General features: G+C 39.6%; 1 protein-coding gene across 2 annotated transcripts; it reads right to left on the minus strand.

Moving 5' to 3' along the window:
- Positions 1-10,011: 10,011 nt before the first annotated feature.
- Positions 10,012-14,707, minus strand: p2ry1 (purinergic receptor P2Y1). 2 transcript variants are annotated; one of them, XM_016291450.1, is made up of 3 exons: positions 14,562-14,707; positions 13,875-14,164; positions 10,012-11,764 (listed from the first exon to the last, which is right to left on the minus strand). In XM_016291450.1, the coding sequence occupies exons 2-3, from the start codon at positions 13,911-13,913 to the stop codon at positions 10,670-10,672; spliced, it is 1,134 nt and encodes a 377-aa protein (XP_016146936.1). In that variant the 5' UTR covers positions 13,914-14,164; positions 14,562-14,707; the 3' UTR covers positions 10,012-10,669. The 2 variants fall into 2 exon arrangements, with proteins under 2 accessions (XP_016146936.1, XP_016146937.1); XM_016291451.1 differs by lacking the exon at positions 14,562-14,707 and adding an exon at positions 14,443-14,458.
- Between the last annotated feature and the right edge of the window lie 3,536 nt (positions 14,708-18,243).

Below are 18,243 nucleotides of genomic sequence, written 5' to 3' on the forward strand. Positions count from 1 at the left end.
AAATGTCCCCACAAGGTCAAAATTTACTAGTATTACTATCCTTGTGGGGACATTTGGTCCCCATAACGTGATAAATACCAGGTACACACACACACACACACACTTACTTTTATCTGCCACCCTAAAGAGATGCAGTTAATTTCTTTACCCTGTGTAACCTCTGTCTGTGTCTGTCATTCATCTGTCTGCATGGCTGGTCACTGCCGTCCTGCTTTCTTAATCCTCGCCTCAGATTGCCTCGTCACATCTCTGTCTGGCACCGCCGATGGGCTTTTCATGAGCCGCTCATCTCTGCATCCATCAGGTAGCAGATCCACTTCATACTCTACAGAGAAGCAGGGCTAAATGTCACGGCTGCTGACTTTGACCGCAGCGCTGATCTCTCTCGGCTCTCAGGCTTAAGAAAAGCTTCAGTTATTATCTCTCAGTACTGAGGCAGAATATCAAAACGTGACCTCTGAAAAAATCTTAAGAAAGTCATATCTAATTGAAGAATACACTGGGAAACATCCCATTTGTAATCAGTGGCGATGTTCCAAATGGAATGCTGCATTTTGGTATTCCACTATATGTTGGTATATTTAAACATAGTAAATAATATATATTTTTATAATATTTTTAAATGATTGCAAGTGAGTGGGGACAGTTTTTTGAAGGAGGAAATAGTTATATATTGTAAATTTGATGTGTGTAAAAATGTCAAAATATGAACATTTTGGCAGTCTGATATAATAATAAGCCCCCCACAAAACTAATACATTTTTTTGTCACTGGAAAAAAAAATGCTTACAAAATATATAGAAAAAAATACTTTTAAAAATGATGGAAAGAGGCTTATGTTGAACTTTATTTTTTTAGTTACTGCATATAATCCACTTCACCTGCAATAAATCCATGCAAGCGTCAAAATAGGAAGAAAAATGTGTTTTTTCAACATTTTAAACTTTTCGCCTGAGTGCAAATGTCAAATCTTGCTATTCAGTAAGTCCAGCTGCAGTTGAAATCAAGGTTTTTAACCTTAAAATTTTTTTAGGCAGTATACAGTGTACAGTAGAGTAGTAACGCTATGTTGAATGCATTGCATTGTGGGATGCAGTATTGCACACACTGTATGCTCTGTACTGCACATTTAGACAAAATAAAGTAGGTCATCCGAGTCTTCATGCATACAGTGCGTGCATTATTCAATATACATACACTATACTGCGGAAACACTGAGAGAAATATGCAATTCAGAACATCTTCCCAGTCTTGTTTGCCAATAAATATAATTAAATGTCCACAGAATGCAGATATTCAGAGCCAGTTTCTTTAATATAAACGTATCTCAAATGAAGTACAGCATCTGTGTGAATATCTGCTGTTACACAGCTCTGAGTGAAGTAATTGTTATTCTCATTCATGTAAGTGTTCTCAGAGGAGCTGAGGGTTGGGCTCTGCTTGTGAAATGCAGCTGTTTCTTATAAATCTGTGATTGCAGTCTAATGGCTAAGATTAGTAACAAAAATGCTGGATGTTTGAATCCGGGAAATTGTAGGCAGTAAACAGTGTACAGTAGAGTAGTAACGCTATGTTGAATGCATTGCATTGTGGGATGCAGTATTGCACACACTGTATGCTCTGTACTGCACATTTAGACAAAATGAAGTAGGTCATCCGAGTCTTCATGCATACAGTGCGTGCATTATTCAATATACATACACTATACTGCGGAAACACTGAGAGAAATATGCAATTCAGAACATCTTCCCAGTCTTGTTTGCCAATAAATATAATTAAATGTCCACAGAATGCAGATATTCAGAGCCAGTTTCTTTAATATAAACGTATCTCAAATGAAGTACAGCATCTGTGTGAATATCTGCCGTTACACAGCTCTGAGTGAAGTAATTGTTATTCTCATTCATGTAAGTGTTCTCAGAGGAGCTGAGGGTTGGGCTCTGCTTGTGAAATGCAGCTGTTTCTTATAAATCTGTGATTGCAGTCTAATGGCTAAGATTAGTAACAAAAATGCTGGATGTTTGAATCCGGGAAATTGCTAAACTAAGGCACCTCTCAGTTTATTGTCCTTTTTTTTAGGTCTACACAGTTGCACAACCAGTAACTTCACAACAGTAGCGTGCTGATTTGATGTCAGTGAACTAGAAACTACATGCATGCATTTTAATGCAACTAACCACAGGCCGACACAGTATGTGGATTTGACTCAATACATGACAGCTGTATTACTCACAAACAGTAGCTTATGTTAGGTTCAAACAGGAGAGAGCCTGTCTTCATCTATTTGATAAACACTGTAAAACATTACTATAAGTAAAGTACGCCAGCTCACTATCACTGCTCACAGTATCTTCATTTAGCAAACAAACAATTCTATCATTGTTATCTGACAAGAAAATATTTAGAAGGAGAAGAAGAAAAACGTTTACGTTCACTGAGATGTATAATAATAATAATAATAATAATACATTTTATTTATAATGCGCTTTTCTGTAAAGGGTAACTAAATCACAAAGATAAGAAGGGGCCTTTTCATGTACAGCTTTATAAGTTAAAATAAGCGTTTTTAAACTCAATATATCATTGGACTGGAAGCCAGTGCAAATTACAAAGGACACCACTGATGTGCTGACGTGAGGCTGTGTGATTAAGAACCATGCGCTGCTGAATTCTGAATGTACTGTAACCGTTTAATAGATTTCGCCGGTAGACCGATGTAAAGTGAATTGCAGAAATCAATTCTTGAAGTGATAAATGCGTGGATGAGCATTTCTGCATCAGGTGTAGAAAGGAAAGGCCTAATCCTAGCAATATTTCTGAGATGATGAAACGCCGATTTTGTAACACTCTTAATGTGAGCCTCCAGTGTCAAGTGAACATCAAATCTCACACCAGGTTACGAGCTTGTAAAGATGGCAGAGCTGTTGTCCATTTGAATCCGGGAAATTGCTAAACTAAGGCACCTCTCAGTTTATTGTCCTTTTTTTTAGGTCTACACAGTTGCACAACCAGTAACTTCACAACAGTAGCGTGCTGATTTGATGTCAGTGAACTAGAAACTACATGCATGCATTTTAATGCAACTAACCACAGGCCGACACAGTATGTGGATTTGACTCAATACATGACAGCTGTATTACTCACAAACAGTAGCTTATGTTAGGTTCAAACAGGAGAGAGCCTGTCTTCATCTATTTGATAAACACTGTAAAACATTACTATAAGTAAAGTACGCCAGCTCACTATCACTGCTCACAGTATCTTCATTTAGCAAACAAACAATTCTATCATTGTTATCTGACAAGAAAATATTTAGAAGGAGAAGAAGAAAAACATTTACGTTCACTGAGATGTATAATAATAATAATAATAATAATAATACATTTTATTTATAATGCGCTTTTCTGTAAAGGGTAACTAAATCACAAAGATAAGAAGGGGCCTTTTCATGTACAGCTTTATAAGTTAAAATAAGCGTTTTTAAACTCAATATATCATTGGACTGGAAGCCAGTGCAAATTACAAAGGACACCACTGATGTGCTGACGTGAGGCTGTGTGATTAAGAACCATGCGCTGCTGAATTCTGAATGTACTGTAACCGTTTAATAGATTTCGCCGGTAGACCGATGTAAAGTGAATTGCAGAAATCAATTCTTGAAGTGATAAATGCGTGGATGAGCATTTCTGCATCAGGTGTAGAAAGGAAAGGCCTAATCCTAGCAATATTTCTGAGATGATGAAACGCCGATTTTGTAACACTCTTAATGTGAGCCTCCAGTGTCAAGTGAACATCAAATCTCACACCAGGTTACGAGCTTGTAAAGATGGCAGAGCTGTTGTCCAGTGTCAAATTAAAGTTCCTACATTTATGGATGGCTGCTGGTGTGCCAGTAAGAAGAACCTCAGTTTTAGAGCTATTCAATTTTAAAAAGCTGTGATGAATCCATAATTTTATCTCCTGCAAACATTCAGAAAGGACTGTGGAACTGACTGTAACATCAGACTTTAAGCTGATGTAAATCTAGGTATAGAAATGATACCCAAGACCGTGTTTCCTAATGATCTGCCCCAGAGGAAGCATATAAATACTAAAAAGTATAGGACCCAAAACAGACCCCTGAGGAACACCATATCGGACCTGGCTAATATCAGATTTGCTGTTTCCCAGAACTATCTATCTGTAAGGTAGGATCTGAACCATTCAAGCACAGTGCCAGAAATACCAAACCAATTCTTAAGTCCATCAAGTAATATAGAGAGACACACTGTGTCAAATGCTGCACTCAGGTCTAACAAAACCAAAACGGATGAGACACCTGAGTCAGCTGAGACAAGGAGGTCATTCATGACTCGAACCAAGGCGGTCTCAGTACTATGTTCTGATCTAAACCCAGATTGGAAAGGTTCTAAAATCTTGTTGAGTGACAAAAGAGAATGTAGTTGTGCCACAACAACACGTCCCAGGACCGTAGCTAAGAAAGGAAGATTCTAGTTCAATTAAAACTGGGACAACAAAAATCAATTGTATTTTATTTAGCTCAGTTTTGGGTCAAACTCTGCAAGTGACAACACACTGTCAAAAGTTAACTGTTAAAAATCAAGTCTGTCATCCAGGGTAGAAGCTTAACCTGTCCATACAAATGATATCAAAGTGAAACTGAGCCCTGTGCTCCTCAATCGTTGTTTCTCACTGTACAAACACATGTGTAAATAAACAGCTACAGTGGGGGAAAAAAGTATTTAGTCAGCCACCAATTGTGCAAGTTCTCCCACTTAAAAAGATGAGAGAGGCCTGTAATTTTCATCACAGGTATACCTCAACTATGAGAGACAAAATGAGAAAAAAAATCCAGAAAATCACATTGTAGGATTTTTAAAGAATTAATTGGTAAATTCCTCGGTAAAATAAGTATTTGGTCACCTACAAACAAGCAAGATTTCTGGCTCTCACAGACCTGTAACTTCTTCTTTAAGAGGCTCCTCTGTCCTCCACTCGTTACCTGTATTAATGGCATCTGTTTGAACTCGTTATCAGTATAAAAGACACCTGTCCACAACCTCAAACAGTCACACTCCAAACTCCACCATGGCCAAGACCAAAGAGCTGTCAAAGGACACCAGAAACAAAATTGTAGACCTGCACCAGGCTGGGAAGACTGAATCTGCAATAGGTAAGCAGCTTGGTGTGAAGAAATCAACTGTGGAAGCAATTATTAGAAAATGGAAGACATACAAGACCACTGATAATCTCCCTCGATCTGGGACTCCACGCAAGATCTCACCCCGTGGGGTCAAAATGATCACAAGAACTGTGAGCAAAAATCCCAGAACCACACAGGGGGACCTAGTGAATGACCTGCAGAGAGCTGGGACCAAAGTAACAAAGGCTACCATCAGTAACACACTGCACCGCCAGGGACTCAAATCCTGCAGTGACAGACGTGTCCCCCTGCTTAAGCCAGTACATGTCCAGGCCCGTCTGAAGTTTGCTAGAGAGCATTTGGATGACCCATTTCTGTGAATGTGCTATTTGTGCTACAAATCAGTGTGTTTAGAATTACGACAATATATTAAAATAATATAAGAAATAACAGTTTGCAACATCAAGCAGCATAATGGACTGTTTTGTGCCGCTAAAATAGCTGGAAGCGAATGACACTGGAGGTCTCGCACATGTTAAAAATACAGTGGATAGGGCACAACAATTACTGATGGGAGAAACAAAACTTTTCAAAACTTTGAATCAAGTGAACCAATTGCTTCGAAAAAAATATTCAAATTATTTTTTCGAAATGCCCGAAACATTACACGCTGGAGATGCCTGCTGGACCAAATGGTGTAAACGCAATGACAACTCAGCTCAAACATGCATAAAAACACTTTTACCAACAATCATGCAATCAACAATTCATCAACACATTTAATACCATTAAATCGGAAGTGTCTGTATAATGCGTTATTAATTTACAGGGCTTGTTTTATTTGTTTAATGGAGGGCCTTGAAAATCGGGAAAATTAAAATTTTTAATACTATCTTTTTATTATACAAATGTGTTATTTAAATGTCTACAAATTTATCCGAGATTAGCTATATAGACACTGGTTCGTGCGTTCAGAGATCATCGCCCTCTAGCGGTGAGACACTGAAATGTCGAATCGTTTCGAAGCCTCGTTTAATGAAGTCACGTGACGTTGGCAGTTCGATACGCGCTCTGAATCACCGGTTCGAAACAAATGGTTTGCAAAGGTTTCGAAAGCATCATCACTCACTATCCACAGTCCTGACTAAAAACGGTCCTGAGTTCACACGTTTCGGTCATTTGCGAGAGTGTTAAGCACATACTGCACCGAACTGACTGTGGATTGATCTGCTGTGAGTGTGAACGAACGAAATGAATGAATGAAATGTGACACTATATTTCTTGCTTAAAATGAACCCTATATTATTATATACCCCCATATATTAATATGTTCAATAAATGACCATTTAATTAATAATTAAATAATAAACATTTTTAAATCGCTTATTGATAAATGTTCACCTTTTGATTATTGCTGATGCCTCTAGTAATTATGTGTCTGGTTTTTAATTTACAACCTATTTTGGGTTCATTTTAAGCCAGCCGTATAGTAATTTTTAAACAAAAGTTGAGTTAAATCAAACTACCCAGAAGGTTCCTAGATAAGGGCCTTTCGCATCGCGGGAACCTTTTCATAGTACCAGAACTAATTGTGGAACTACCCACTTTTTGGCGTTTTCGCACCGCCGGAACTGGGAGCGATTTTAGTACCGGACTGCCTTTTTCGAGAACCAAATTAGCTGCTACTCCGGAGCAGGGTCTAACCAGCACAACTGGTACTAATCGTGACGCAAGTAGACATTGATTGGCCAAACACGTATGAAAACGCCCTCACCCGCCATGATTTAAAACTCCGTGTAAACATACTGTAAACATTGTGTCAACTTATTTTGCAAGCATGGAGAACAGCGATAGATGGACGGACCTGAAGTGCAGGCACTTGTAGCAAATGTAGCACTGTCAGTTGTCGTTGGAGATTCTTAGTCCTCCTTTCCGTTCTTTCAATCGCTTTACGTATACGTCGACTTTCCATGTCCATTATTGTGAAACCCGCGAGACACAACAAACACACAGCTCCGATCACAGCGTCCTCCATCCTCCTGTTGTTAATGTTGTTCTTCTTTGTTTCTGTTGTTGAACGCCGCGCACAAATGACGCCGCTGTCGACCGGCTTACATCACTTCTTATCACACACTATCGGTGCGAATGCAACCCTTTAAATGGTACTGAGAAACCCAGTACTTTAGTACTGTACACTTAGTTCTGGAACTAAAGCGGTGCGAAAGGCCCTATAGTCTGTTAAAGATCTCTTCATCAGGAAAGCATCTGCTGTGTACACACCTCTGACAGACGTCTGTAAGATGTCAGTTTTACATTCATTCTAAATCATAAGCATCTTCAAGACATCTTCTAAACGTCTATTTGTCATCTGATAGGAAACGTCCTGTAGCTGTATTGCAGATGAGCAAACACTCTAAAAAATATGTATTGCAGATGTAATGCAGACGTCAAATAGCGTCTCCATGATGTATGTGTGCTAAACATTTAACCCATCCGCTGGGTCTGTCCATAATTCACCCAGTGCTGCCCTGTTTTTAACCCTTTTTTTTTTTTAGAGCATATGGTTATCAGTTCCAAACAGAACTCGGTTACACTGAGCTTAAAGTGTTTCATTCTGAGGACGAACAGACGAACCATCAGCTCTTAACAAGACGGTGGGCTCTAAATAAATGCCATCTTGCTTTGTGCAGCACAATGTATATAGCCTAGCAACTATTGATCTAGAGAAATGCTGTAGAAATAGGACTAAAATGGTCATATTGACTGACAGATGAGAATTTTTCTTCCAGTATAGCTGATGACTGGATAACAGGGCAGATAACAGGCCATTTTTCAGTTTTCTTCTCTGAACGGTAATTGCCTCTTACTTTCAATACTATATCAAACTCATAGTCAGCATTCAGTCTGTGGCCCGAAAGCAGCAGCACAATGCTTATAAGAAAATAAATAATTGCCTTGACCCTCCTGGACGGCCCATTCATCTCATACGAAGGTAAAGCTTTGTTCCTTGCGTCTCGCTCTCTCTCCTCGCCCCTCCTCTCTCATTCTCCACCCATCTCCTCAGCACTTCACACAGGGCAGCTTTAAATGGTGCGACAGGACATGGAGGAGGAGTGACTGGCACAGTGCGCTGATTTTCATGCCTCGGCAGGCCTGACGGAGTCTGCATGGCATTGTCAGGCCTCTTCCTTCCTTCAAACACAGTGAAAGTGCACAGCGGCAAACAGAAGCATGCAGAAGCACGCTTGCTGACTGCCGTATTAATCCATTGAGACACACACACACAGGTTTGTTTTTGTGAAAAGTGGGGACTCTCCATAGGCGTAATGGTTTTTATACTGTACAGACCGTATATTCTATTGCCCTACACCAACCCTACCCCTAAACCTACCCCTCACAGGAGACTTTGTGCTATTTCAGATTTTCAATACACTCCATTCTGTGTGATTTATAAGCGTTTTGAAAAGTGGGGACATGGGGTAATGTCCTGAAAAGTCACCTTCTCCTTCTAATACCGGTCATACCTTTGTCATTATACACATTTATGTCCTCATTTGTCACAAAAACGCGCACTCACACACACACACACACACACACCTTTACAAAGAAATTTAATGACACAGGTGGCTCATTGTAATCGGCTGGCACAAATGTTGATTATGCTTGACTAATGTAATTCACGAGAACATTTCATCACACTTCTAAGTAAATAGAATGCATGAATCAACAATCTGTCATAACAGAAACAGCAATGCCAAAAGCCAGACGTCCGGATGAAACCAAACCAAAATGGCTTTTGAGATAGTTTTGCTCAGTTAAGATTCTTGAACAGAATAGAGAACTGTTCAAACGTCATTGGAAAGCCCCTAGTTTTGCAGCGGCCAAGCAACAGCAGCTTGCATTCATATAGATCTGAACACATCCCATCCAATCAGAGTCCAATATAGAAGATCTCAGAAACCCAGCCTGCGATGTAAGTTCCCGGGCCGTTTGCCAAGCGTGTCCGGCATCAGTAACCATTCGGCTTTTGTTCGCCTCACAAAGAGTGGCTAGGAGAAGTCTGGGAGGAAAAGAAAATGCAGCTTTATTTATTCCTCCCTCATTCCTCTTCCTGTCTTGTTCTTTCCTGTGAGAGGGACAAAGAGTCGCGGTGCTCGGGGAAAAGAACGGGGCACTGTGTGCAATGTGACTCCGGCGCCGCTGGCTGATATCTATGGGCTTGAACTAGATGGGTGTGAAGAAACTAAAGAAAGACAGGACAGTAGATAGAACAAAAGACAGAGGAATGGAGCGAGAAAGTAGAATAAGAGGAACCTCTGTGGGATTAGACTGAAGGATAGTCATTTAAAGCAGTTCACCAAATCAGTGCATTAAACCTCATTCAACATACAGTAAACAACTTCAATTATCTGAATGATATTGCAATTTTATGACCAGTAAAACGTTTTTAAACTAAATGATCAAGCTACAACAATAAAAAAGCTAAGTTTTTATTTTTAGTCTACAACAATAAAAAATATAATCTTCATTGCTATAATTTGTCATTTTATTAATGCTATATATATTTCTGTTATTTGTTTATATATATATATATATATATATATATATATATATATTAATATAAGTTGTTTTGTGGCCTAAATAGGCTCACCAGTGTTTCGTTTTACACAGCCAAGCAAAAGTTTGGAGTAATTATGATTTATTTTAAAACATTTTTCTGACACTGAAGACTGTAGTAATGCTGCTGAAATCACAGCTTTGCATCACAGAAATAAATTACATTTTACATTATATTCACATAGGAAACCGCTATTTTAAATTGCAATAATATTTCACAATTGTACTGTTTCTACTGTAATTTTGACCAAATAAATGCAGCCTTGGTGAGCAGAAAAAATCTCAATTATTCCAAACCTTTGACGAGTATTGTTACGTCTAATTGTTAAACGACACATTTTCAAAAAACAGGTTAATTAAACAAAAGGCGAGAAATAATACATGACTACAATTCTTCTGCAACCCAACGTTTTTGGTAGACCTGATAATAAAGAGCCATTAATGTACTTTTCATTTAGGCCTCTGTATTTGTTTTAGCTTTAAATACTACATCTCATTAAAGTGAAATACATTACAGTATTTATCGACTATTTAAAACATGGCTATAAGAGTCCCTTCATAATTCATGGGCTGATATTCTTTTGAGTCACACATCAGTAACAGCAGAATAAATATCAATTCACAAACACATCTCGGATGCTTTAAGCAAACAGGTAGAGAATTAATGATGTGGAAGTATCTAGTGCATCTTGACTATTCACAGAAAACACAACAGTCCTCACCTAAACGCCAGTGCTTGTTATGTTTGTGACTGTTTAAAACATGAGACGGTCAGTTAGTGGTTGCTCATTCAGTAAAATCACATTAGACGAAAACGTTAAAAGCTACACACGAGTATAACACTGACCAGAGTACAGTACGATGATTTCAAATACTCTACATCTATAAAGCATCAGTCTGGACGGTCTCTCAGACCCGCTTGTCCCCGTTCTGGACGGACTCCGGCAGGCTGTTCAGCGCCGTCTCCTCGCTCTTGGACTGCAGGGGGTGATCTCCCTTCCTTAAGGACTTTTTGGTGGCTCTGGACAGCCTGCGTCTGAACGTGTCTCCGGCCAGAAAGTACAGGATAGGATCCACGCAGCTGTTGAGACTGGCCAGGCCGCGGGTCACCTGGTAGCTGGCGTACACGCGGTCGTTGAAGGCACACATATCCGCGCTCTGGAAGTACAGTCTGGCTCGCATGTTCAGGTTCTTCATGACGTGGAAGGGCAGGTAGGAGACGGCGAACACCGTGAGCACGATGATGACCAGGTATATCGACTTCTTCCTCAGCGGCGCGTTGTCCATGTCGTTGCAGATGAGGGCTTTGACGATGCCGCCGTAGCAGCTGAAGATGATGATGAACGGGATGCAGAAGCCGAACACCGTCATGCACATGCTGTAGATGAAGTATCCAGGCAGCTCGTCTTCGGTCGTGGTGTCGTAGCACGTCGTTAACCCCTTCTTAGGGCCGGTTCGCGAGTAGTAAAGGATGGGAGAGATGCCGACCACGACTATGAACCAAACGAGCGCGACGGTGCGAACGGCGTTCTTCTTTTTCAGCCTCCCGAGCGATTTGAGCGGATGCACGACGCCGGAGTATCTGTGCACGCTGATGCACGTGAGGAACAGGATGCTTCCGTAGAGATTCACGTGGAAGATGAACCTCTGCAGTCTGCATAAGACGTCTCCGAAAATCCAGTCTGTTTTGTTGAAGTAGTAGAAGATGAGGAACGGAAGCGAGAGCACGTAACAAAAATCCGCCAGCGCCAGGTTGAACATGTAGACGGAGATGCTGCTCCAGGGCCTCATGTGGCACACGAACATCCATATGGCCAAGCTGTTCCCGATAAAGCCTGCGATGAACACGATGATGTAGACGATGGGGAGATAGTAAAACTGAAAGCCGGTCTTGGTTAACGAGCATCTTGCCGTGTGGTTGGAAAACTCGCTCACGTTGTTCATGAGCGCTGTCAGGTTACTGAACTCCGCCGTCATGATGTCAACGATCAGCAGGTCTGCGATCTACGAGAAAACGATTAACCTACATTATTAACCCAAATATGCTCCAGAGACAAGCTTTATTTCCACTCCGATTGCAGCCAAAATTGATCAATTGTTATTTCCGATATCCATTAGAACATCAAGATAATAAGGGCTTCTTACATCAAAGTTGAAAGTTTAAATCAAATCAAATTTAATGCATTTGGGTGAAGACATTTTCTAAATATATACAAATAGTAAATGTTAATAGACTAATAGATAGAATTCAGTATTTTAAATTTCATTAGAAACAGATAAAACACTGTAACTGGAAAAAAAGCAAAACAGTTTAGGATGTTTAAAAATGTAATGGCAAAAAAAGTAACTTAATAAATATATATTTGCAAGCAATGATTATAGGGACTCATATGTGCAAAGAGCCAAGAACCGTCTGCTGTCCCCTGATCAAGGCTACAGTGATGATGGATCAGGGTTTGAACCTGCAACACATATATATATATATATGCATGAAAGATCAGGCGCCACACCACCCACAGTTTTGGCATCTTACCAAAGAGACATTAAAGCTGAGTGTCAATGCATGAATGCTTTTGAGATTCTTATCACCAAATGGATATATTTCATTTTAACATGCATGACCTGAAGACTTTATTTAAGATTCCACGATTTGTAGAAAGCGTATTACTCACATCATTTCTAACCAATTGTTTGTTTGTTGTTTCTCTCACACACACACACACTCACACACACACTCACACACACACACACACACACACACAGACACTATAATGAGTAGGCCTACAGACTAACAGGAACCCGCGAAAATAACAGGGTCTGTTTTGGAATTTTAAATTATTTACCTTTTTTTTTATATCAAAGAAGTTTTGTTAGATTTAGCTCACTTTAGGGTAACACACTTCATTTAGAGGAAGCAACATATTTTGCACTATAGCAGACCTTTCCTTTAGTAGGAAATATCATACTGTTCCACGTTTTGTTCCGTGCTCTTTGAAAGTCACAAAAATATACAAACTAATAATCAGAGCTTGTCTTGAGCAGCCGATGTTTTCATGTAACCGTAGAGGTATTTATCAGCTTTGTGGAAGCGCCACTGTATACTTGCCATGAATTACAGGAAAATCAGATTGTTTTCCTTTTCTGCATGTGTTTAGTCTGTAGTCAAGGCTAAAGAGAATGGAAGAGAACTGTGAGAATAACAGACTAAGGTTTCAATATAAGTGAGCAGAATCTGAGAATCTCATTGTTACAGTGTCTATTTCCACACACACTCAAGGCTAAAACATGAATACACTGCATGCACAATCAAGCACAGGCAACAGAAACGAAAGCGAGAAGTACCAGGATGAAGAATTATGGAGTAAACCTTCCTCTTTTATTTTGAGACAGACTTGGCTGAATGTCTCTGATGAAAGACCCTTGACTCAAATCTAGCAGCCACACACACACACACACACACACACACACACACACACACACACACACACACACTCACACATGTGCAAAGAGCCAAGAACCGTCTGCTGTCCCCTGATCAAGGCTACAGTGATGATGGATCAGGGTTTGAACCTGCAACACATATATATATATATATGCATGAAAGATCAGGCGCCACACCACCCACAGTTTTGGCATCTTACCAAAGAGACATTCAAGCTGAGTGTCAATGCATGAATGCTTTTGAGATTCTTATCACCAAATGGATATATTTCATTTTAACATGCATGACCTGAAGACTTTATTTAAGATTCCACGATTTGTAGAAAGCGTATTACTCACATCATTTCTAACCAATTGTTTGTTTGTTGTTTTGAATATAATAGTTAGCTCATGTGTGTCTCGCGCCCTGTGCCATATCTTCATTCTGGAAGATGTTAAGTCACAAAGCATGTATGCTGATATGGCACTTGATTTAGCAGCATGTGATACAGTAACAGCCGTAATATCACCGGAGCGCAGACGCAGACGCAGAGCAGGGCAAGTTTATAACTCATGCACTTCAGCTACGGACAGGAACATTTGTCCCCCGAGCAGCCATTTCAACGCAAACAAACAAACAATTGCATAATCACCAGTTGCTTGGAGCGAAAGAGCGAACGTCGGTGTCACTCACCAGCCAGACGCGCGTGTAGCCCGCATTCCTCGAGCGCATTTACCGGAACCGACAGCAGCATGGATGTGAGAGCCTGCTTTCCCGCCACAGGAATATCTGCTTCGCTCAGTGCTTACAGTAAGAGCGACTCTCTCTCTCACCGACACCGACACTCACTGCGCCGCGAGCCGAACCGACTCCGCGCGAGCCGATGACCGAGCCGCTCCGAATGAACCGAGTCTTCTGTAATGATTCATATGAACCGAGCAGTGACACTATAAAGAGGTCGAGTCATAATCCACCTTGACACACTTCCAGAAGCAAATAGAAAGCACAGTTAGTGTCTCAATACGAGTGACAACATCAAATGTAATAGAATTTCACTAAACAACACATTGGGGTTAATTCAGGATAATTGGGACATTTGGGTCATTTCAGTGGAAAAGCGTCCCTAAATTCACCCCATGAATAAACGTAAGCAATGACACATTAATAAGCTATTTAAGTAAACATTTTTGCATAATAAAACAAATACGAATAGGAATCCATAGAAATAACTGAAGCCATAGAATTAATAAATATGCCATACATTAACCCTTTATTCTGAAACTCGTGTGAATGCACATTATTGCTGCCCCTAAATCGTTTGTACATTTAAAATTAAATCACACACTTTTTTTTTTAAAGAACTGAATAATTGAAACGAACCGTCCGAGCGACTCGACTCTCTGTAATGACTCGGTCTGGAGCCTCGGCGCAGCGGCTGTGTTTGTCGGAGGACGCAGCGCGGATAAAGATCGCTTCTTGTTTCAGTTCTTCATGTGCTCTGCTTATAGCTACTGCACAGCTGATCTCAGACTCACACACTCACATTATGCTTCACTTAGAAAACTACATATCGAGCACAGGCTGCATGTCCGGGCCACCGAAACAGGTTTTACAACCTTATGAGTTCGTGCAAGAAACAGACACACACGCGCACACACACACACACACTCACACACACACACACAGGGAAAAAGACACAAGATCACAAAATTAATTTAAGATTTATTTTTAATTAAAAATTAATTACATTTGTTTTAGGAATTAGTTATTTTCTCATTGTTCCATTATTATTCAATTTTTTATTTCTGCAGGTTTGCTCCTCCATCGCAGCTAACAGTATTTTCTCTTCTCGATGGTTACAGCTCATGCAAACACCCTGCTGTGCAACTAAATTGGTACTCTGAAGTACGCTGTGAATGTGTGTGTGTGTGTGTGAGAGTGTGTGTGTTTCTCATGCACACATGTACACATATAAATCCCAGATCCCAGCTGTGTAGAGATGAGATCTGGCAGATAGAGAGAGAGTTAGTGAAAAAGGCAAAGAAACAAGCTGCACCTGTTTCCCTGTGTTTGACAGCATGAGAAAAACCCTCTCACTGATGCTTACACAAGCCAAAGGCTATTAGCTCACTGTAGGACTGCTTCAATTGAATGTTTACGATGCTATTTCTTGCTATTTTGGTGGAAGTAAACAGATTTGTTTTCTTGCACATACACACCCACAAATTTTAAATTAGTGCTTACTGATGATATCTGTGTTAGATCTGTCAGAGAATTCATTCTGAAAACATGCAAACATTTGATTACATTTGCATTTAGAGCATTCTAGACTTTTCACCCAAATCACACTAATTTCAGCCCCACTGAAGCATAATAATAAATATAACGGTTTTCAGTTTTTTAACTGTACAATTCAGTGGTCTGCGTAATCTGGGAACCTGTAAAGCACAAGCCTGAACTGTGGAAATGTTATTTTTGTCCTTTAGATGTAGATATATGCATGTCCATCCATTTTTCATGAGTTTTGACTGAATCACTTGAGATAATTACTAAGGCAGCCTATTACAGGAACCTTTACTAAACACACGCGTAAAGCAGCAGCCCACAGAACGGGAGTCTATTAGCTGTGGTCCGTCTGTCTGATTCAGATGCGTTCTCAGAGCAAGAACAGCCGGACATTTGTGCTTCTGTCATCAGCATCCTCTTGTTTTTCATAGGTTATGTATTATTATTGTGTTAACTGTGTCTAATACGGTAATGCCATTGAAAGATCTCATATATATCGATCGTTTCACAGCACATCCATCTCTGGCTTCTGCACCCTCTCTTCCCTCCTCTTAGATATTTGTCAGAACTGACATTATTGATCCTAATGTCTTCTTACGCTGTTCACTGTACATTAAAGTCCATCTTTCTGCTCACCTGGCCTCCTCTTCTGTCAGCGACCGACCGCAGGATGTGGAAGCAGAAAGATCTGTTGACATTTAAACAGAGAAGTCTTTAAATGTTTTCAATAAATGCCGTGATATATTCTGTACAGATACAGTTTATAATAGCTCAGTTTGAGCAATGGCGCTATTAGCCCACTACATTTACAAAGCAGTACTGGCACTTAATGCGTATTGCTTGTCACACATGGTTTTGTAAGGAATGAAGCAGAACCAGCCTGCCGTTACTGCAAAGTAAACCCTGGTGGGCTGATACGAGATCCTTATCACCCATCTGGGTTTGTTTTTTATTTTATGCATTATCCCGCATTTTACATACAAGGCTACTTACCAAGTAAATAAAAAAATGGTCATGCACCGTTACAAGGAACATGTGGTTTCTGTAGCACTTTATACAATATTGATCATGTCAAAGCAGCTTTATGGTGTTAAACAATAAATGTTGTTTCGTTACCAATTAGGACATTTTTATAGTATGCTAAGAGATCCAAGATCAAAATACCAATGTGTTACATACTCAATAGTATTACGCACATGCAACACAAATGTCTTGTAAAAAGGTCTCAAGTATAGTACACTCATCCGTGTCATTTGTTGTGCATTATGATTCAGCCAATATCAAAATATGTTACCATCCTCTGCTTATTTTCATGAAGTGCTATAAAGCGTGTTTGTTAACATTAACAAATTAATGATTAATTTCCTGCATGCACAGATAAATCAAAACCGCTGTGCGTAATAAGAAAACGAACCCTGTACAAAATGTGTGCTTGATGATGGTCTGATCGCAGAGGTCTGACAGCAGATGAGAAAGCACGCTAATACTTCGAAACATGACTTAATGGTGTACATTAAAGCTTTTACTCCGAGCGGTGCAGGGCAAAATGCTGAGTTGCGTAGTGTGTCCTAATGGGCTTCATTGTGGCTGTATCTCTCTCCTGGAGCCCAGAGGATCGATTTCTCCTCCAACACAACCTGTATGAATGTATTTTACGTCATCTTTTTATTTTTCCGTTAAGAATCCGCTGTCCACTGAGAAAGCAGCTCACCGTGCAGAGATTATTTTATAGCTGACCCAAAAAATCCTCTCAAAAACCTTTAGAGGCAGTGCTTTAGTACATCGTCCTCGTCACCAAACCCGAGGATCAAGAAGTACAGTGGGATGTGCAGCATTTATCAGAGATTCATCATCCTTCCTCCTCAGTTGAAGTCATTTCCTGTTTGGTGTTAGTATCTAGTGTGCAGACTGTGGACTTTACACCTGCATTACACCTTTAAGATGACTGAAATACAGAGTATAAAACTGAAATAACTTGCAAAATCATTCATTAAAATTCACTACAGACTTTCTTTCCACTCACCATTCGATAATAGATCAGACGCCCTTTGAAAATAAATTTTTTTAAAAATACAAAAAATTTAATACAAATATTAAAAGATTATGAAAGCTTTTTACTTGAAAGAGATCTCAAAAATGTAATGTGGCTTTACAGTAACAATAAATGGTATTTGATATCATATTGCTTCTTAAAATATGATAAATATGGTGATTTGGACATCCACCTTAATAAGTTATATTAAATAGGCCTATCATTATCTAATGATGTCAACAAATGGAAAAGCCCGCAAGCCGAACAGAAGCCCCAATAATGCCATATTCTCCAGTTATTGACCCTGATAGCACGGAACAGAGTTACTATTATAGTAAACTCTTTTTTTCTTCTTTAATCTCATTTGATGCATGCAAACGAATAAGGTAAGATCATCCATAGATAAGTGTGGCATCAATTCAAAGTTTTCTGCTTGGTGTCATGTAGATTGCAGAACTTAGTTTTATTAGAAATATAAAAATGAATATAAATATACTAGCATATACTAGAAATATAAATATTGATCAACTGGTCTATAATATCAGACAGACAATTTCCCCTCTCTCTGCTTGTTCCTGAGCTAAATATACCTTGTAGTTGTTCACTCAGCTCTAAACTTTATTTAATAAAAATATAAAGTCCTGACAGGTGACTGTCTTTGTGCTAGACATTTATTTTCCAGGCCAAATAAGGTATGATAGTCTCTCTCTCTCTCTCTCTCTCACACACACACACACACTCTCT

This window comes from Sinocyclocheilus grahami, unplaced genomic scaffold (genome assembly GCF_001515645.1).
Source record: "Sinocyclocheilus grahami isolate Dianchi unplaced genomic scaffold, SAMN03320097.WGS_v1.1 scaffold271.1, whole genome shotgun sequence".
Taxonomy (NCBI): Eukaryota; Metazoa; Chordata; class Actinopteri; order Cypriniformes; family Cyprinidae; genus Sinocyclocheilus; species Sinocyclocheilus grahami.

Bases quoted from the DNA above. Each gene is read 5' to 3' on its own strand.
- p2ry1 (XM_016291450.1), bottom strand. From the start codon at position 13,913: ATGCGCTCGAGGAATGCGGGCTACACGCGCGTCTGGCTG. The intron at 11,765-13,874 runs GTGAGTGACACC...GTTTTCTCGTAG, and splicing joins GCTACACGCGCGTCTGGCTG to ATCGCAGACCTGCTGATCGT.